Source organism: Pollicipes pollicipes, unplaced genomic scaffold (genome assembly GCF_011947565.3).
Source record: "Pollicipes pollicipes isolate AB1234 unplaced genomic scaffold, Ppol_2.1 Scaffold_7262;HRSCAF=8765_pilon_pilon_pilon, whole genome shotgun sequence".
NCBI classification, from domain to species: domain Eukaryota; kingdom Metazoa; phylum Arthropoda; class Thecostraca; order Pollicipedomorpha; family Pollicipedidae; genus Pollicipes; species Pollicipes pollicipes.
Genome location: NW_023597055.1, coordinates 2,632,565 through 2,654,204, shown reverse-complemented (window position 1 = coordinate 2,654,204; position 21,640 = coordinate 2,632,565). Strand labels below are relative to the sequence as shown.

General features: G+C 52.9%; 1 protein-coding gene, 1 long non-coding RNA gene and 1 pseudogene across 3 annotated transcripts in view; 2 read left to right on the top strand and 1 right to left on the bottom strand.

Annotated features, from left to right (window-relative positions):
* Positions 1 to 1,738, bottom strand: part of LOC119114071 (uncharacterized) — a 7,915-nt gene extending 6,177 nt beyond the window's left edge. The window contains exon 1 of the mRNA XM_037238294.1: positions 1,726 to 1,738. Within this exon, the coding sequence (XP_037094189.1) occupies positions 1,726 to 1,738 (13 nt within the window). The remainder of the gene's footprint in view (positions 1 to 1,725) is intronic.
* An 843-nt stretch (positions 1,739 to 2,581) lies between these two features.
* LOC119114392 (actin, clone 403-like) lies at positions 2,582 to 4,109 on the top strand (annotated as a pseudogene). The gene is made up of 2 exons (XR_005096029.1): positions 2,582 to 3,145; positions 3,418 to 4,109. The product of XR_005096029.1 is annotated as an actin, clone 403-like (transcript).
* A 15,705-nt stretch (positions 4,110 to 19,814) lies between these two features.
* LOC119114360 (uncharacterized) lies at positions 19,815 to 21,106 on the top strand. Its single transcript, XR_005096021.1, has 3 exons — positions 19,815 to 19,966; positions 20,384 to 20,537; positions 20,720 to 21,106. It is a non-coding gene; the product is annotated as an uncharacterized LOC119114360 (long non-coding RNA).
* The last annotated feature ends 534 nt before the right edge of the window (positions 21,107 to 21,640 follow it).

The following is a 21,640-nucleotide window of genomic DNA, read 5'->3' as shown; positions in this document are numbered from 1 at the left end:
TTTCCTCGGGTTTACTTTCACACCCCCCCTCCTTCTCCCTGTACATTAGGCCGGTCGTGACTGAGCGGCAGGCCTCAGTACGACCCTCGTAAATCTGTTACTTGACCCCAGTGCGAGACAGTCGACAGCCTTGTTTCGAGCTCGGCATGGCTCGTTCCGTTCGTCCAACCGGCGGTAGGGCCGGAGTCTGATGCCCTATGACATTCCGCGTAATAGTTGTATTGCGCTGTTCTGCTGACCCTCCGATCCTGTTTGCTGCTTTAGGCTCCTTCGTTTCCCGTATCATTTTATTTCGTCGTCGTCTCCTGCTCAATTTGGTGTCATGAATTTAGAGTACTTTGCTGCCAGTAATCGACCTTTAGTATACCAGGAGGCACTGGTTAGGGCGTTATCCAACGTTAGAAGATGCTGGTATATGAACGTCAAGGATAAGTTGAACATTGTAATTTAAACATTTGAGCGAACACTGATTATGTTGTTACAAACTTGACGGCTTAAGCTGCGCTCATGGTCACGAGGGGCCATGACCATAGCTTGAAACGTCGAGCTCTGACAAAGCAGCCAAATTTTGCTCAATACGTCGTTTAGCCAGTACCTGCTGGTATAGCGAAGGTTGATTATTGTCAGTGCAGAAATGGGAACTCTCATAGAACCAAAGCGCCTGGATCTCAAGGCCTTTTTTCTCATATCAAGCCGCTCAGTTATTCAGCTTTCGTCGGTCGTGTCATGGGGCGCGAATGTGTTGACCCCGCCCCCTCCCCCTCCCCAGCCGCGTGAGTCGGCAGGTCTGTTATCCGCCCTTCTCCCTCCCCTCCCCTTCCCCCAGTCGAGGGTCGCGTCATACGGGGCCGGCTTCAGTTTATGTAACCTCAGAGCTGTCGAGTTGTACCCTCTTGGCGGCGATATCCTATCGAACAAGCCCCGGCGGGTCAGAATCGCGCCCGCCCGGTCATCGCTGCCGCCTATCGCAGATCCGCCCACTCCACCTGTTTGAGCCGGATCGGGGCGATAGGGAGAGGCCCCCCGTCGCCTGCGTGCTTCAACTGAGCCCCTTATCGTGCCCGGAGGCGGTCTCGGGCCGGCGGCGGCGTGCCCAGCCGGGCTTATCGCGACCGGCCGCGGCGCGCCCGCGCGCACCATATAAGACAATGCATTCCGCCGGTGCCCCTCCCCCTCCCCTCCCCTCCCCTCCCCAGCCCCAGCCCCAGCCCCAGCCCCAGCCCCAGCCCGCCCTGCGGTCCCGTGACGACAGAGGGCGCAGGACTGGCGGGGGGGGGATGGAACGTGACGTGGGTACAGCGGGACTGGGTCAGAGCATAACGTGGTGGGAGGCGGCCCGGCAGGTACTGTGGCGGTGGGCAGATAGGGACGCTGCTGGGTCACGGGGTGGGGGGTGGGGCGTAAGGAGTCGACTCTGTGGTGGTTGTGGTGGGCTGAGCCAGGTCAGGGTGGGATGGGGTTGGGTCAGACCGCTGAGGTAATGGGTTGTGGTTATGATGATGGGTGGCTTTATTAGGCTAGGTGACTGGGGCACACGCAAATTAAGGCAGCGTGCGCAGTTAACAGCGCGCTAAACATGCATCTTTTGACCGTCTTCAGGCTCCATGGTGCTACTAATTGTATCCGGCATTATTGCCCGGTCGGCTTGACCCCATGGCCGGACCTGTTCTAAACCTGTTCTGTCTCGTGACACATTTCGTCGAAGTTCCGGCACAAAAACTATACCGTTGGCTCCCATCGTGTAGTTCTGATCTGTGCAGTTGGCATGCTATCGATGGAGTTGTCACTCGTTTTCCATGCTTTGTAGTTTCGCCAGGTCAGTGCCTGACTGAGTACCGGTGTTAGAGATAATTCAGCATATGTTTGCCTATCGATGTTTTTCTTAGAACGGATACTTTCTATGCTTTTTTTCTCGATCGACACGAGGAAAATTTGTAAAGCGGTCATAATGGAGCTAATGCTCCCTTTTTGTTGTTCTCGTCCAGTGTCGTATACGAGTGTAAAAGGTGGCAGGGCCGAACCGCAAGTCCATTATTTCCGTGCCTCGCCGTGCGCTTACTGCTAAACTTTCAAAAAAACGATTGTCGATGGCCACCTGCCCCTCCGCGACTCTTAGATCCGCGCTCTCATCGAAGCTCCTTTCAACCTTCGAAACATTGTTATGGTCTTGAAAGAGAAGATTATACTGTGTTATTACTTGCGTCTTGTTCACATGTTACTGAACGAGTTGGACAGGTTTACGAGCGGAGAAAATCCCACGATTAGCTCTGTGAGAATTGACAAATCTAGCGTTATTTTTGTTCTGTGTGTAGGGGTTGAGATCTAGAGATTAATGAGGCTCTTTTCGCCACGATAGCGAAATGTCAATGCAACACTTCAAGCATTTCTCAGAATGGCACGTGCCAATCTTTGAATCTTACTGCAGGGAGTTGTCCAGATAAGAAACCGCGTGCAGGCACGAGACGAGGCTTCAATTTCACCAGAAATATTTGCAGATACATATTTTGCCATGCACTTTCAAACAGTTGTTAGAAGCGGGATTTTCGTACGTGTGCGTCTTTAGTCATAATTGTGCCGTCCTTTGTGATCAACTGCTTGTCTGTCATTTCAGTGACTTGTTGAACCATCAACTCTGCAAACATGTGCGACGACGAGGTTGCCGCTCTGGTGGTCGACAATGGCTCCGGCATGTGCAAGGCCGGCTTCGCCGGAGACGACGCGCCCCGTGCCGTCTTCCCCTCCATCGTCGGCCGTCCCCGTCACCAGGGCGTGATGGTCGGCATGGGACAGAAGGACTCGTACGTCGGCGATGAGGCCCAGTCGAAGCGAGGCATCCTGACTCTCAAATACCCGATCGAGCACGGCATCGTCACCAACTGGGACGACATGGAGAAAATCTGGCACCACACGTTCTACAACGAGCTGCGTGTGGCGCCCGAGGAGCACCCGGTGCTGCTGACGGAGGCTCCCCTGAACCCGAAGGCCAACCGCGAGAAGATGACCCAGATCATGTTCGAGACGTTCAACACTCCCGCCATGTACGTGGCCATCCAGGCGGTGCTCTCGCTGTACGCCTCTGGCCGCACCACCGGCATCGTGCTCGACTCTGGCGACGGCGTGTCCCACACCGTGCCCATCTACGAAGGTGAGCAGCAAAACCATGCGTCTCGACTTCATGGGCAATCGCCAGGAATTTGTGTTGGACGAAGTAATGATTTCGCGACGCTGTATTGCAAATTACTCTTCCTGATTTTTGTATTCAATTTCTTATTTATATCTAAAAATTAAAATCTCCATCGCTTCAAGTAACATACTCATTAGAATTGGCATGTCTTGCATGTATTTACAGAATATTTCAGTGTTGCATTAACATAGGTACTGTGACAGCGTCCTGACATTCGTGTGTGTGTGTTTCAGGTTATGCGCTGCCCCACGCCATCCTGCGTCTGGACCTGGCCGCCGTGACCTGACCGACTACTGATGAAGATCCTGACGGAGCGCTGCTACAGCTTCACCACCACCGCCGAGCGGAAATCGTGCGCGACATCAAGGAGAAGCTGTGCTACGTGGCGCTGGACTTCGAGCAGGATGGCGACGGCGGCCAGCTCGAGCAGCCTGGAGAAAGCTACGAGCTTCCCGACGGCCAGTGATCACCATCGGCAACGAGCGCTTCCGCTGCCCGGAGGCCCTGTTCCAGCCGTCGTTCCTGGGCATGGAGTCGTGCGGCATCCACGAGACGACGTACAACAGCATCATGAAGTGCGACGTGGACATCAGGAAGGACCTGTACGCCAACACGGTGCTGTCTGGAGGCAGCACGATGTACCCGGGCATCGCCGACCGCATGCAGAAGAGATCACGGCGCTGGCTCCGAGCACGATGAAGATCAAGATCATCGCGCCGCCGGAGAGGAAGTACTCTGTCTGGATCGGCGGCTCTATCCTGGCCTCGCTGTCGACCTTCCAGCAGATGTGGATCTCCAAGCAGGAGTACGATGAGTCTGGCCCCTCCATCGTCCATCGCAAGTGCTTCTAGATGCATTCCAGTGTCATTGTTTGTTGTGATGTTGTAAAGCTTAACCGACTCTAATATACCAAATATCCGCAGAAGTGTTTTATTTATAAGCTTGGTTAAAGGATGACTTGCCAATGAAACCGACGTTGCTGGACTGTGATGTCGGCAATAACAGTACCATTAAACTGAGGCAAGTGGCACTAAAATGCAAGCAAACGCTTAAGTCAGACACACAGATCAGCGAAACGTTTGGTATGCGTCGATGCCTAGGATAACAAAGATGTCAGTTGTCAATTGTCATGATTCCACCCTTTTTAGCGTCGCGTTTTTAGACGAATGACTTCTCTCAGGATTATATTTCCATATAGAAGAATTGAAGAGCTTTGCACCCGTGCGTTTTAACGCGCATGCGCCGAGTCCCAGCCGCGTGGGACAAACGCTAACGAGAGAGGAACTTGACTGCGATGCAGCAGCCCTTTTGCGAGTAGCTAGGTTGTCAAGGCAGATGTAAGAAGAATGAAACTGTGCTTAAAAAATGAAGAAGAAAGAAGCAAAACCTCTGGAACATCAAAGCTGCTTGATCAAGAGTATGCCACTACACTCCAGAACAGCAGCCAACGGTCCCAATGACACTACAGACCTACATCCCACGCCAGTTCGTCTTTTGGGGCACCGATTAATGCGACCATTAAGCACGGCACGTCAGAGCTTCATCTCTTTAGGGTCTTGCCATTACGTCTGCGGCCGCGGGCCAAGTGGGCCTTACTTCAGCTGTGAGAACATTTGGACGGCTGGGCTGTGAGAACATTGGTACGGCTCGGCTGTAAGAGCATTGGGATGGCTCGGCTGTGAGAACATTTGGACGGCTCGGCTGTGAGAACATTACAACGCTCGGCCTCGTCCGGCCGTCACGCTTTATACAAATCAACATCTTTGCAAGCACTGTTTGCATGTGCACCTAGCTTGGGTAGCAGGAAGATCAATTCTTAAACAAGCTGTGCTGCAACCAACTGCTACGCGTTTAGATGCGCAGCCATAAGGTGGGCTTTCAAGCGAGCAGCAGATTCTAATGGGAAGGACAAACAATAATGTGGGCAAAAGAGCCGACTGAATGTTTGCAGAAGGTTCGTGCGCTGTTGTGCGTGAACGATTGGTCTGCTCAGTTTGGGCGTTTCAGGCATTAATGAGAAAACATACCTGATTGAAAGATATCGATTTTAGCGATTCACATTGTCAGGCTTATCGAGTGTCGTAGCCAACCGATGTTCAAGTCACGTTACTTGTGAGATCTGCAGACCAATGCCTTCTCACCAAATTTCTGCCCATAAAAAACCTCAAAAGATGGGCTTTTTCATTCATTGACCAAACCGATTGAGCTGGGTCGCCAAATATGTCTGGCTTCGCTAGCTTTGTTTTTTTGGCGCCATCCACAGAATGACAACTGATCATGCTCACGCGTTCGTGTGATATCACCATATGGAAGCAAAGCCCAGTCGCGCGTTCAAAACGCTAATCGCCACAGAGAACGGTGCCGCGTCTCAGCGGAGAGGCACGCCATTCAGATCCCTGTTGCCGCTTGGCGGAACAACTGCGGCTACGGCCACGTCAACATGGCACGTGGTGAAGCGCGTAAGTGGGGCGTCGCAGCGAAAACAACGGGGCTCCGACGCGTCCATTCCGGCTGATGAGCGGCCACACTCGGCCCAATTATAGTACTTCTCGTAATAGGCGTCACAAAGCGGACCGTCACAGACCAGATCTGTAAGTGGAGGGACACGTCGTGGCACGTGTGGCAGTGGCGAGACGAGTCGCGCACAAAGCCAAGCGCAATTCTAACTTTTCACGCTGGAAGTTTTTTCCTCCGGTAGTTTTGGCCACACAACCACACTTCTCGACGTCTCCACTATGGTGCGCGTTTCTGGATCTGCGCGGGCAGACACAGGAGGAGCAGCCACCGCGGACATCGGCACGGCTGTCAAGGAGTGAGTGTAATATAATGCCTTCCCTACATACACTCTGGCTACCCTTGAAAAAGAGAGCAATGTAGTTGAACGAACGGCATGAATGGTGCATCGTGCCATTGCCCGGCGTGACGGATTTCCACATGGTGAAAATAAACCTGCGTTAAACGCTGGCGGTACCTGCTCACTTGCTGGTCAGCTGGTGCCGAATTTCTGAGTTCACCACCGTCTCTCTCTTGTCTTCAGTCGCATGCATCCGCAGTCAATGGGTGTTCATGTCACAACGAAAGCAACATCGCAAACATAGAATCGCCGCCACACACCAGTAAAAATATGCGTCCATACCAAATAAGTCCGTGGCCCAAAATGAATATGAAATGGGCCCGAGTTGCGTTCACGGGACTGATTCATCTCAGCGCACGGGCTGCTGTGCTGCCATATGAGTCCGTCGGGCCCTGGCTCCAGCTCATCCATCATCTGACGGCACCTTTGTCATCATGATCGTTGGGTGGTGTCTGATCTGATGGGTGTCACATCACAGGAGACTGACCTCTGGTGCCCCACAGTCTGCTGCACGAAGGAAGGGTTTCAGAAGGAAGGGGCAGTGAAGGGTTCGACGGCAGCCGAGGCCGAACTGCCACTTGATAATTCGTCAGACGCGCAAACTAGGCATGATTTAAGATTCTTTAGGCGGTTTAAGAGGATCAGAAGCCTTGGCCACTACCGGGCTGCGGAGCTCTTAAGGTCCCGCCCAAGGTCATCTTGGGGCCCATCGCCCGACGGCCACCTGGTGGTCTCGACTGGTGGCCTTGGTGGCTTTTGGTTTGGTCGTTTTCTCTGGACCGGTCCGTGGGCACCTTGGCGATTTTGAAGGCGCGATGAACGCTTCGGGCAGCATAGACCAACTGAGGGCACCTAACTTTCGGCACCAACCTGTAATGGTAAATCCGATTATTGGGCCCGTCGCTAGCGGGATCACGTGGTGGTCTCGGCAGCCTTGTCAGGGCTCCTTGACTGAGGAGAGCGAGAGAAAGATAGAGAGAGACAGAGAGAGAGAGAGAGAGAGAGAGAGAGAGAGAGAGAGAGAGAGAGAGAGAGAGAGAGAGAGAGAGAGAGAGAGAGAGAGAGAGAGAGAGAGAGGAGAGAGAGAGAGAGAGAGAGAGAGAGAGAGGGAGGGAGAGGGCGAGAGCTGACATTTCTGGAGGCTTCCGATCACATCGGAACCCTTATTTTGGTTTTAATGCTGATATGTGACCCCGTTAAAGGGAGTATTTCACATTTGTATAGGCTTTTGAATTCAAACAGACATCATGGAGATCGCTCTGTGCGGTTCACAGCCCTGCTCTTCTGAAGACTTAAACCCCTCTAGTTTTTAAGCTATACGCCGGCGAAGATTTGCGTATTGTATCGGGGTCACTATTTCAAGGTCATCTAGGAACCCATGGCGCTACAACAACGTCATTCATGTCCTGCCCTTTCATAAGTCGTGCGGTGATCAAGGCCAATCAAACTATAATTGTCAAGACGTTCATATCTGGCGTCCATGAGCACGATTACCAGACATAACGGCCGTCAACTGGCTCTCAATCAATGTTGTGCACGGTACGATGACGCTATTCAGCAATGGCGTATCAAGGAGCGCATTTACTACACGGAAATTGCGTTGCCTAGAGCAGTCTTTTCCACTTAAAGATGTACCACTGATTGTAAGCGAGTTTATTTAATCATATCTGATGCGTACTTTAATATGTTCTAATGTGAAACATTCCCTTTAAGGCCTTGAATAATGATTCTGCACACAACCCATTGAAGTCTTGAATTTTGGTGGCCGTGCGCTCTTTGAGTTATCTATTCTTATTTAGCCTTGAACTTCAGAGCTGTTTTGATCCCTGCAGGACCGCATGAAAATCTGTGAATCTTGACCGATCCCCGGGCTTTGTGCCTTGCCCGCCCGCTCATAACCCACACAGCTTTTAAAGTCGTTCGCTTCCTCGAGTGAGCCCTATGATTTGTTCGTCTGTTGTTGATCCAAGGTTCACACATTCAGAGCTGTTCCCTCGAAAATCAGCCCATGGCGAATGCACTTGTATATTTATATGTACTATATATTATGTATATATATATATATATATATATATATATATATATATATATATATATATATGTGTGTGTGGTGTGTGTGTGTGTGTGTGTGTGTGTGTGTGTGTGTGTGTGTGTGTGTGGTGTGTGTGTGTTTTTGTGTGTGTGTATATGCACGTGTGTGTGCATCTTTGTGCCGGATTGATTCGCCGAGGAGCAATTCCGTGTGAACCGCTTCGGATGTACGTTGCATCAATGACGGTAAAACAAAATAGTTGTGTTTATCCGGGTTAGCAGACCACTTTCCACATTATGTACTCTTTGAGCGGCCCCCAAGGGTGAACTGGTGAAATCCGTTAACATAGCCCAAAAATGTTGAAGGGGCCCTGAAAATATCGTGACGTCTGTAAACCCACAGATGTTCAGCTCTCAGGTGGCTAATGTTAGAGCTTTTCATGGATCTGATAAATCGCTATGGCAATCATAAATCATATAACCAGTGGTTTAATCCATCGGTCATACTGAACAAAAATAGAATTCTCCAACGAACGCCAACCAGATTTGGATTTGCTCCAAAACTCAGCTGTGACGCGTAAATGGAGGAAATTGGGTGAAAGCGCAATGCCATTCTAAAAGGAGTGAATGCAGCTGTGTATGGTATTTTTAAGTTTATGCGAAACGTGGGCTGAAATCAATTAACCTGGCGTCATTTTATAGAGGAAGAGTTGCTGCACGCAATCGAAACGCACCTGGTATGGACTTAGTAGATGGGCACTGATGCTTACCGTGGGTTGGACTTGCGTTCGTGGATTTGACTCGACTGAATTCTGCGAAGTCAGCTAATAAAATGGCTTACTAGCATTGCCTGTCGGCTAATATTAGTAATACTTTTGGATGAGCCTTCTGTACGTGAATATGTCTCCTGAACTCAGTTCCTATCCATGTCGGCAAACAACAAAGTCCCCTTTCATTCAATGTGAACCACCGTCCTTGATCCCATTCCAGACTGTGTGAGCTCGAAAGGCAATCAGCTTCAATAGCCGCATTCTCCCACTTCATGCGACTGAGATTTAATCAGGCAGGTACGAGGTACCAACGGCGGTTGCAGCGCCCAACTCATCTTTAAAGGCGGGTGCCACCTTCCAACTGCATCATGTTTCCTTCATCGCCGCATACGACCCACACAAACATCGCAAATCAACCTGCTGTTGGCAGTTCAAGTTTATGCGGACGTCAAAAATGAGAACAGCTTGAATTTTTCTCCATTAATCATCATTGACATCAGAAACGTGGCTAAGGACGAGAGGGGGAATGGGCCTTGTGCCCGTCCCTGATACAGGCGCTCTTCACTAGATATTGAACAATTTCGCCGGAAAGCAGTTGGAGCATGAACAAATTGACATTAGGGCCCTCCCTGAAGAAATTCAGGCTATTTGTTTCATTCACATAACCTGCAGCTCAAAACGGCCAGATTTTCTCGAATATGACATATTTTAATTTGCCGAAACCTTTTCTTCAAATTCGAAAAGGAAAGCGCCGAAAGATCAAGCCACCAGATTCCATCGACGTGAAGGCCAGAAGCGTCCTTCTGCCATCGCCGTGTCATGAGCCGTGCATTCTTCCGCCTGAGCGGGACCGCGCATGCGCACGGCGGTGGATGGCCGGCGCCGCCAGCGCAGCGCGCGCGGCTGGCGTGGTTTTCTGAGGCCTGTACCGGCCGCTGGGGTCCATCCCGCGGCAGACATGGCGCCACGGCCCTTACAAGGAGCGCGCCGCCCCGCGCGCCGCCACCGCCGGCCGCCAAATTTGGCGCCAGCGCCGCTCACAAAAAGCGCGCGCCCGTCGGCGCGCGACCCTGTCGAACTGGGTCAGCGGTGCGGCGGGTCGCGCGCCGCGGCGAGCACGTTCCGGGCAGGGGTCAGGGGAGGCCGCCGCCGGCCTGTGCACACACGACCGGCGCTGAGTCAGCGCTGCTTCCGCCGCCGGCGGTGCGGCGGTGGCGCGGTTCCGCCGGGGTAACCGCGGCGCCGGCCGGCGCCGGCGCCGCGGCCGGCGGCGGACGCGGCGCGGGCGCGCTATCGGTCGCGGCGCGCCCGCCCGGCCGCCGGCTCGCCGGCGGCGCAGGAAATTCGCGCGGATTGTGCGGGACGGGAGATGGCAGCCGGGGGGGGGGGGGGGGAGGGAGGGGAGAAGGGGGGGGGGGGGGGGGGGGGTAGAGGTCTGCTCTGCAGCCGGCTCTGCAGAGGTGACCTACGCTTAATCACCGGCAATGGCTTGGTGGTAACCGCCGCAATTTGCATTCTTCCATGCAGGGTGACAGCTGCCATCTCAGCAGCCTTGTGCGTTGGCGCAAAAGGAACGAACGCCGTCTCTGCGATAGGAAGCGGTTGCGGCGGTGTGATGATGGATGGGCAAGAGGATGTGGCGTGCGTGGCGTCGGCCACACATTCTTGAATTCAAAATCATTGAACGCTCAATTCATTGCAATCCCGGTTCCGTCGCCTTCACACCTCGACCGCCTTTGCATGGAAAATTATTTAAACTTTCACTATTTAGCGATGTTCTTTCGGATATCTTTGCCTCAGCAACTTGCTTTACAGCATCAAGCTTGAAACGACAATGTTTTCTCGTCCATTCAACAGCGTTCAAATTTACCGCGCAACTTTCCTGAACGAAGTCCACAGTGGGTGGGGTGTCCAGTCAGCTGACAGGCCTGCGAGAGAGAGAGCGGTTTTAAGGCAAACATGTGCGCGCCTTTAAAACAGGATTTCTCACCGGACTTTCCTCTTGTGTTTTGGGGACTAGGGAACACCGCTGAACGAGAGGCTGCCGACCCGCTGATCCTTTCCTTCACTGCAGGAACGTCGGACGTGACAACGACGACGACACACACGTTTTCCAGGGTCACACAGCTATTCAAACGTTTACACTCGCCGACGTGCTTCCAATAAGAGCCAGAAGCTTCGGCCCCCTCGCATGGGGCAGAAGGGGGCGTCGACTCACATGACGGCAAATCTTAACCGTCACGGTAGGGTTCGGAGTTCGAGTCCCGCCCGCGGCGTTCAACTTTCCTGGCCCGATTGGGGCAACCCGTGGAAAATAGTTGTCATTGCGGCCTCCCGTCTAAGTTACACGCGTTAACGAATGACGCCAACAACGGTATTGTATCCCGGACTGCCAGCTGTCAGCCGACCCCTCCCCCCCCCCCCCCCCCGATCCGTGGCATCGCGTGTGCCTCCGGCTGTCGGTCACCAGCGCCGCGCGCCCAGCCAAGGCCAGGTTCGACCGAGCGAGACTCTAGGGACGCGGCCGGCGGCGGCCGGGTGAGTCACGTGACTGAGTCACTGGCGCCGCCGGCGACTCCGGACGCTGACCGATGCCGACAGCGCCGCGCGGACACTGACACTGACACTGACGTTGACACGGGCAGCGGTCGCGCGCGGCGGCCAAAAAAGGCGACGGCGCCCTGTCCTCTCGGCCGATAAGGTCATCCCGACCTTGGTGTCCTCCAGGCTGGCAGGTGGGGCGCCAAAACAGGCGAATACCTCAGGGGCGCGGTCTGGACAGGATCTGCCGACGCTAAAGCCAGTGTCAGACAATCCTCGCGACTCGCTTCTCGAAAATATGTCATTCTGATAATATCGAGTGTCACGACAGACGAGGGCCTTACCGGGTGACACAACTGCCTGTACCGTGCGTGTCGGCGCCTTTCCGAACGCGGCTCGGGCTTATTTAAGATTCATGCGGCCGTCTCTATAGCTCAGCTGGTTGAGCTGTGGGCGTGCCGCCGCGCGCCGCCGGCAGATGGCCGCCACATGGCGTCGGACTCTGAACAACGTGCGGCCATCATCTGAGAGATAGCGCCCCGAAACGTGTTTATGAGGTTTGTCATTGACGGCCAGTTGGCCGCTGGCCAGAAGCACCAGGCCGAAACAGGGGCAGTCACGTCACGACGCTAATCAGGGTAGATCTATAGTAGGGTAGATCAATCAGGGTAGACAAATGGCAAAACGTTTCATCCCGCCAAAATTGACCGCTCATTTCAATCGCTCGACACAGATGTGGAGACATCTTCGCAACAAGCCCTGCCTAGCAACGCCTCCGGTCCTAGGCCCTCCCCCGCAAAGCGCTCTGTCAGGACCCCTTCCAAGTAGGGGGGTGCGCATTATGTGCCTGAGGTTTACCGTTTTAGCTGGCCTGTCCTATCTCATCAACGACGCTCAGAGCGAGCTCGGACATTGGAACGCTTTAACTTGACTCTCAGAAGCTTAAGCCTGACGCTGCATATGGAACGGCACGTTTCCTTAAAGCATTGTGCAGGTTCTTTTATGGAATGCAATGCAGTTTTATGCATTTAGTTCGGCTGCAGTTAGGTCAGAGCGCGGTTAGAGCTATCCCAATGAGCCCTTTTTCTACCTCAGGACAATTATAACTGCCAAAATGTAGAACAGTTTTCCACACTTGATGTGATAAACAAAATTCCTGATCAAAGCTATTGTCTTATATGATGGTGCGAATCACATGACGTTATCATCAATGTAAGAACAAATGACGTATTCTACGTGCCCAACGGCCAGATGCTATACCAGCATGCCGAAATGCTGCGATAGAGACCTCTTGTTTAAGGTCAGATGCTATGAATGAAATTAGCTAGCTGGCAGATCTCGGAGGTGGGCAGCATGGCGTCAGCTAATCCAGCAGCAAACATGTGCTAGCATTACTGCGCACCTTGGAGCGTGATTTTGCGCGGATGAGATCATTTCCAGAGAAGGCTGCTAACATTGGACTTTTCTGTCACCTTGATCTACCTGTCTCTGGAAGTAACTCAGCTTTTGCTTTTGAGAAAAAAAACCTACAATCTTTTGGGGATTCATTCATCAAAAATCACAGCTCATCACTACAGACTCCGGCTCTCCCTCGCTCTCTCTCTCTCTCTCTCTCTCCCTCTCTCTTCCTTCTTCTCTCCCTCTCTCTCTCTCTTTCTCTCTCTCTCTCTCCCCCCCTCTCTCTCTCTCTCTCTCTCTCTCTCCCTCTCTCTCTCTCTCAGCGCCCTCATCCCCAGCCAGCGGCCAGTGCTGGGGCTCGCCGCCGCTGGTGCCGCCGCTACCTCCCCGCGTCGCGGCGCTCCCGGCGCGGCAGACGCCACCGGCAGCCCCGCCCTGCGGCGCCGCCACCGCCGCCGTGTGACGCTCTGGGAAGTGGGCCGCGCGCGGACAGCGGCACGGTCGGCGCGCATTGTGCCGGCGCCGTCGTCCGCTCTCCGGCATCATTACGCGGTGCGCGCCCGGTTCGAGAGCCGGAGGAAGCCCCGGCCGGCGAGATGCCCCAAATTTGGCGGCCCGCGTCTGCCGCACGGTGGATGTTTTGCGCTGGAAATGGCGCTGCCACTCGGCGCGGAGAGCAGATTTATGCCGATAGGCGACTATAGTCCGGCCCGCGCCGCGATGAGTGAGTGAGTCAGTCCTCCACGTGACTCACGAGGTATGGCCGGCCGGCCGGGCCGCGCCCTAGCCGGTCGATCTCCAGGGCTGCTTCAGTGACCGACGATGCCCGTGACTGACGGAGCGGGGGGGGGGGGGGGGGGGGGGGGGAGGGGGTGCGGACTCGTGCGACGCTTCCCGATCAATGTGGCTGTGGCCGCGGGGTGCTGTGTCGTCAACAGCGGCTCCGGCGTCGGGCCGGGTGATAGAGACGAGATGGAGATAGAGACGTGTCGGGCTGACCACGGGCCCAGGCGCTGGCTTTTCCCGCTAAGCCTGCCGGCCGGTGCACCGCCCGCACCAGTATACGGGTGTCGTACAACCGCTAGTTGCTTATCCCGGAGTCGGATGCTCCGCAGGGGTAAATCCACCGGTCGGATCGCTCGTCGCATGGCGTTGCGAGTGCTGGCCGGTCGTCCGGCAGATGCGACGCCCAGCCAAGCCGCTGTCGGGCAACTCGACTCTACCCCAATGCTTCCGGCAGTTACTCGACTGCCGTGTCCCGTTTTGTGTCTTTCCTGTCCCCGGTTGCAGAATCAATCCAACTGCTGCTGTGAAGCACATTTGTCGCATGCGTTGCACATGTGCATTCCACACATGGACAGTCCACATGTGTGCTGTGCTGCAGGCAGGTTCGGTGCATCAGTTTCGTACCATAACGTCTGTCTGTTCGACAGACAGACTGTTGGGTCGGCAGTCCGTCAGCTCAACAGTCCAACAGTCCATCAGCCCAACAGTCCAACAGTCCAACGGTCCATCAGCCCAACAGTCCAACAGTCCAACAGTCCATCAGCCTAGCAGCTCAACAGTCTATCAGCCCAACAGTTCAACAGTCCAACAGTCCAACAGTCCAACGGTCCATCAGCCCAACAGTCCATCAGCCCAACAGTCCAACAGTCCAACAGTCCATCAGCCCAACAGTCCAACAGCCGGCGTTTCCTGCAGAATGTCGGACAGCTGGGTTGTCCTACTTGCAGCCTGGTTGAAGGCCTGTCTGTCTTTAGCCTGTCTGTCTTTAGTCAGCCTGGCTGAAGGCCTTGACGGCCGTCTGTCTTTAGTCTTGACATTTCTGGTGGCCGGTGCCGGGTGGGCGCGAGTCACTTTCGGCGCTCGCTGCTTGCCCCTGACTGGGATGGCCTGTGGCCTGTGACGGCGGTCGCGCTTAAGGTCGGGTGACGTCAGAGAGCAGGACGGACCGTACTGAGCATGACGGCATGCTGAACTTTCGCCGCAAACTCTGTCGTTGACCTGGAATTTCACGCTTAAAGGTGGGGTCAGGGCTCACACAATTGGCACTCTTTAGCATCGGGTCTGGTCTCAGCAGTTTGTCCAATAAAATGGTTCGGACTAGATCTAGATATGAATCGATAAGAAGTTGCTAACTGGCTCCACCACGTGACCACTGACCAAGTTCGATCAATCGTGACCTGATCCTCTTGTCTGGCCGTTTGCGCTTCCATGTCAGATGCTCGCAAGTGTATAGATGAACCCCTGGTCATTTTTGTTTAGAATCGGACGTATCGAGGCGCTTATGAGCAAAGCATCGCCAACAAAATTCGGGAGTGCGAATGAGTTACGTGAGTCTGCTCTTTCCAGGTGACGTCATAGGTCCAACGCTAATTTTCGGACATGTTGGGGACACAGCTGCATTTACCAAAGCTTGACCGCTAACAATGCTGGCGGTATATGAAGCTGCTCGCCGGTAGAGGTTTGTAGGTCTTCTGCTGTGGCATTCCGTCTGTTGGCCTTCCTGCCTGTTCGTCAATCGGCCTGTTAGAGAAAGAGGCATGCAAACAGAAAAACGGAGTTTCTGACAGAGATGCACAGACAGAAAACAGACTTTCTGACAGACATATATACCAAAAAACAGGCTTTCTAACAGACCTACAGACAGAAAAGCAGGTTTTCTGACGGAGACATACGGACAGAAAAGCAGAGTTTCTGGCAGAGACATACAGACAGAAAAGCAGAGCTTCTGAAAGAAACATGCAGACGGAAGAGCAGAGCTCTGACAGACATACGTACAGAAAAGCAGACTGTGACAGACCGTTAGTCTATAGAGCCATTAGTCATTAGTCTAATTGTGTTTCCAGACTGTTGTTAAATGACCATCCGATGAGCGCCATATGCATAGTAAGCTGTTCGAACAGACTGTTGTTAACAGACTACCCCTCTGCCTGTTTGTCTTTCTGACTGTTTGCTCTCCCGTATTCCCGTCCGACTGTCTGCCAGTCTGGCCGTTTGTCTACCTGTCTGTTTGTTTGTCCTGCTGTCTTGCTGTCCGTCTGTCGGCCCGTCTGGCCGTTTGTCTGCCTGTCTATCTGCTTGTCCTCCTGTCTTGCTATCCGCCTGTCTGCCCGTCTGGCTGTTTGTCCGTCTGTCTGCCTGTCTGTCCGGCCGGAATGCCGTCCACTTCTCACTGGGTCTAAGCGACAGCTGTGCTCTAGATTTGAACCCGGCAGAGGCGACGGCCGACTGCGTTCTAACCGACCGTGACCGCTGTACCGGCTCCCTGGCTTACGGTCCACCGTGACCGCTGTACCCGGTCCCCGGCTCAAAGTACAGCGGTGATCGCTGTACCCTGTCCCCGGCCCACAGCACAACAATATCATTCCTTCACCGGAGAGGGAAGGGGGAGGGGGGGGGGGGGCGAGCGGGCAGGTGCCCTGACGTTTACAAAGATCAGGCTTTGCTACCTGGATTTCAATCATTTGCACGCTTCTCAGAATGCACGTGTGTTCATAAATCCCTTGATAAATACGTCATATCTGGTCAGCTTTCCTCCAGATTTCTTAGACTTTACTGCAAACATCCGGATTTGTCGCCTGATTTCTGAGGTTTGGCGGTGCGAGTGCTCCAGACGTTAAGCCCCGATCGAGTGAAACCAATCCCAACGAACCCATTCGTTGTCGGGCCCTCAAGTGGGCCACAGCCTGACATCCCGCTCATGTTTCCGATGACGTTCCAGTTTGGTCTGAACTAAAGAGCCCTGACCGGTAACATGACCTGGTGAGTTCAGATGCCGCAGTCCAGTCGCACGGTAGGTGCCGACGCCGGCCGCAGTCTCGCGACGACATTGGCATAGAGGTGGTTGCCAGTCGATCTGCGTCCTCTGGCAACATCCCAGATTAGTTGGTAGTCCAGCCGTGCTAGTTTTTATGATTTTTACAAGGGTGGGGAAAGAGCATAACCCTGCATCACTGCCCTTGCCGTTTGCTCTCCAGGGGAGACCAGGTCGTTGAGGTCCTGACCGGATTTGATTAGGCCATCTTTGGCGAACAGAGATGCTTTTATTTTCCACCGAATTGACGTAATACATAGCTGTATGGAGCAGGGGCGGATCTAGCCTGGAGCATTGGGGGGGGGGGGGGGGGCAACCGTTCGTCGCCAGCTGGCTGGTGTGGGATCCGAGGTCCAGCGCATGGTGCCTCTCGCGAGTACCTAGTAGGGACACCATGTGAAACCGAAAAAAGCGCCGAATTGCTTTTGAATTTTAAACATAAGTTAAAACAAAACACAGTTGTGTTAAAAAAAACGGTTGAAGTTAAAACAGACGGTAAGTAGACAAAACTTTATGAAGTTCTGGGAATGTTTTTGGGGGGCAGAACATAGTCTCAGAGGTTTTGGGGGGGGGGGCATGGCCCCGTGTCCCCACCCCCCACCCCCGCCTCAGGATCCGCCTATGGTATGGAGCTCATATTAACGTCAGTCAAGAGAAGTGACGTCAGGCTGCATTCTTTTGTGATGGTCCTGGCTCCCAGAATGTTGATTTAAGCCCTTTCAATATTGAACCAAGCCTCCAAATACTTGACGTTGAAATGCTCAAAAAAGGAAAACTTGCACACAAAACTTATCTCCTTTGGACAAGTTGTTGGCTATGACTAAACGCGGCTCTAATAAAGGAGTTTGAAACAAATTTCATCACAACAATGGTCTGGGAAGTCCATATATTGCGTTACACGTGGAGGGGAGAGGTTGGTTTCTTGAAGCGTTTTAAAAGCGGAAGTAAGGAGGGAGGGAAGATTTTAAACAGGGTAGCGTTACGTTCAAGAGTGATTAAAAATTACGCCAAAATCCTCAAAAAATAGAGTTAAACCTTAAATATGGATGCCGTTGGCTTCTTCTCATGACGTCGAAGACGCCTCTTATTCGTTTCGCATCTCTAGCTCATTTAGGGGTCAAACGAAAAATAGCTTATCCAGAGGGGGTGAGGGTTGCGTACAGCATAACTAGTGCGTAGCCAGGAAGAAGAGAGGATTGAAATGTCGAAGAAACGCGTAGCGTAATTCATGGAAGGCCATTTTGGTTAAGCAGATCAGTATGAATTACCTCAATGGGGGTACCGCGTCCGGAAGTGTAGCGACTGAGCTGCTCGTCTGGACATAAAAGGAACGAGGCTCGATTTCCCGTGGTGCTTGGGTTTATGGATAATCGTCGCTGCCTGTGGTTTCAGTTTAATTCAATTGTGTTTAGCCAGGCTGCACTAGCTCGGCGTATATCCCGTCAGATTTGGCACTGCGCCAATAAACCTTGTAAAGACTGTCAGCGCCTGGCCGCGATCTCACAACTATTGCAATGTTACCCTGGTGGGTCTCGAGTACGGCCATCCTAGGGTGGAAGTCTAGGTAAGGTTGGATTAAATGTAACATAACTCTGTCGCAGGTTTCATCGTTAACAATCCTTATCTTTCGTTATCTAGCATGGAACTATCGTTGTCCGGGCCGATTCTGCAACAAACGAATGATCTCAGGCTCAACCTCAAAGGAATCGGACTCAGATTTTGACCTGTGAGCCGTGAAAGTGCTCGGACTCGAGCTCTTGCAGTGCGGACTCGATACTTGGCCTTTACAAGGGCGGATTATAGTAAGCGTGTGCACGCTCGGAGCATGGACTCGCAGCATGGAGTCGTGCGACGCGCAAAATACGTGAGAATTTTTAGTTTCCTGTGGCTATGACACATTTTTTCATGACACCAGGACATGCATCCTGGGACACTGGTGACACACTCGGTCGAGATCTTACAAGTATATATGAATACCCCACATCAGCTGGCTCTTTGGCCAGGTAGTATTTCTTTGTGACGTAGCGTAGCCATCGCACATCCCAAGAAAATGACATGGGAAACGCATAATTTTCGAGTCACGAAAAAACTAAAGAGCCCGGGACGGGAACCGGCCCAGATTTCGGCTACCAGGCGTCGCTGCTATACGGGGCTGAGGAATACTGACGAAGTGGAAAACGGAGAATCATCCCGGCAAAACTGTGGATCAAATCACACAAGCTATCGTGTACAAGTCAAGACAAGCCGTGATTCCATGAGTTTTCGCGCGTTTTTTTCCATCAGTTTTCGCGCGTTTTTTCGGACCATGTCTGGCCGGGCTTAAAGTTGGCAGACCCATTTAAAGGCAGCCATCCATCTTACGTGTACGAACCTTAAATGGAAAGGCACCTTCACGCACTCAACTCATGAAAGTAGGATATTCCATTGCGTGGGCGCAACCAATGGAGGGCCTGCGTTGTCATGCCTTTCCCAATTTTTAAAAGATGCACTTTGTTCCTCGAAGTATTCCGCTAAATGCCGTTTTTGTACGTCTTTCCATTTGCAAATATCTACCCGACATTGCAATCAGCGTCTCATCCATACCCGTAGTTCTCCCAGAATCTGTATCTGACCCTTCCTGTTATCATACCATTTGGGCACCCAAGGGATTACCCCGAGCCCTGATTCCTCTACTTGCCCCACGATAAGTTCGAACAGTGTAGGTCCCAAAGGTAGCGAGCTCCGTTCGCTTGTGTTTAAATATCATCTTCATAGTGACAGCAGGCACGTCTGCTATCGCCTCACTCGTCCCATGCCGCAAAGGGAGTCTGATTGGTGCATAAAGTTCTGAACTGAACTGAAAGACTTGTTTGTGTCGCTCCACCTCTCTTGAATCTATGACACGCCTCTTCGTTTTGTGCGGCTCGATGGGAGCTGATGGTTCAGAATGACAGAAAATAGATGGCAGCACCACCTGCCAATGCTCTTTAGGTCGGCATTGGATTCGAAAGCGAACAAAGAAGTAAAAGTAAGTATCAACTGAGGCAGAGAACAAAACAAGACTTAAAAACAAAGGAAGATGCTCTGGATAGGGTTAAATTAAACAGAATATCTTTTTTTTTTGCATAAAAAATAAGTGTTTATCTGGATGTTTTTATTTACTGGCCACGACTTTAAGGGACGTCTGGCGCACGATCGGCAAACGTAACGCACACTGTTCCACTTTTGTTCTGCATTCTGAGCATGCTTGTTGTTTAAGTTAAGGCCTGGGTTATCCGCGGATGATTGGTAGCCCACCAATAGGCTTACGTTTTGGAACTTGATATCAGTGAAGCTAGCATGAACAAGACTGGGAAAACTGGAGAGTCTGTTGACTGTGAGAATGAATTATGGTAAGTAGGTAGGGCATGCGCACAGCACGCCGCGTGCTAGTCTGCTGATAAAATGATAGATTCCAAAGTGTCTGGTGAAAATTCCTGCTATAATCTGAAGAAAACAATATAACGAAAGTCTGTGACTCAGTGCGACTTGAAAATGCATCACATTCATTTCAGATGTGACAAAATATGAGAATAATTACTTGTTTTAATTGCTATTATAGGTTCAGTTCAAGTACTTGAGTTTTAAGGAATCCTTTATTTCACCTTAATTGAAGCTATGTGTAAACTTGCATGTTGTGATGCAAAAGTCAAAATAATGACTTTGACACTTTCTGTTGCTCTCAACTCCTGCCACATTTAATCCTGCCTTTGAGCTGCTGTTGATTGGTGTGCTTATTCAGAACTGATGACCATTCCTTGCTTCCTCAGGTCAGTCAATCCCCAGGAGCAAGTAGACTTCAGAGCCAGTGTGGCCCGGCCTGCAGGCTGGGAGGCTGCCTGCCGCCACCAGCTGGCCAGCTGCTCGGACGCTGGTCGGCGTGCACTCTTGCTCAACCGGCTGGGCCAGCTGCTCTATGGCCAGGTGTGGCTTAAGTCGCAGCAAAGTGGTCTGTCAGCATGCATAAATGGTCATATAAATGCTGGTAGTGTCATGCCACCCCTAGGGTAAAAAGCAGCTAGTGGGACATTCCTGATGTCAAAATCAGCCCTAGATCTTGCCATCCAAATGCAGCCACGGTAACCCTTGGTCACCGGACCCTTCAGGTGCGGTTTGACGAGGCGTCGGCGGCTTACACGGAGGCGCTGAGTGAGGACCCGCGCCTCGCGGCGGCTGCACATAATCGGGCCACCATCAGCTACAGGATGGGTGAGCAGAGCGGGCCCGGTGTGATGGGATGGTGCGCGTGGTATGATGTGGCCGCGGAGGGTTGTCCCATATTCAGCTGTTAGCTACGGTTCAGGTAATTATATTTCTCTAGCCACTTGATCTTTGTGCTGCGAGTGTAGTGTTTGTCTGCTGGCTGAGTTTGTTTTCAGCTTGAGGCCTTTATGAAACGAAGTCCGAAATGCGCTGTGAACCCTACGTTTCGCCGCGCTCGTCACTGTGTGTGCCGTCCGACCACCAGTTCCAAGCCCTGCCTGCCTGTCATCCGGTGACCGTGACTCTGACGTCAGGTGAACTCCCCTCGCCTCATCCGGCCGCGTCCCCCCCCCCCCCCCCCAGGGTACTTTGCCCGAGGCGGAGCGGGACCTGCTGGCGGCTCAGCGGCGCTAGCCGGACAACGTCGAGGTGGCCACCGGCCTGGCGGAGGTGCGCCGCCTGCTGGGCGCCGGCGGATCGGCCGGCCGGCGCGACCGCAGCGCGCGGGGGCCGGTCTCCGTGGGGGACTAAAGCCTCGGCGCCTGACGGGGGGGGGGGGGGGGCGTCCTGTGCCGACGCCCGCAGGTTCTGTGTCCCCCCGCGATAAACGGTGGCTGGTGAAGCGGTAAACGACACTTGAGGATGAAATGTAGGATGCGTGTGGACGGGATCATTTTTAAAACCAAGTGCTAGTACGGGATTTTTAAAAATGTCCACAAACTTTGTATACCTCCTATCATAGCCGCATTAAGCCCAACATAGCCCGGTTTTAGCATCGCGTGCTGCTGTGCCGCATCGTTGTGTCGACACAAAAACGGGCGCGA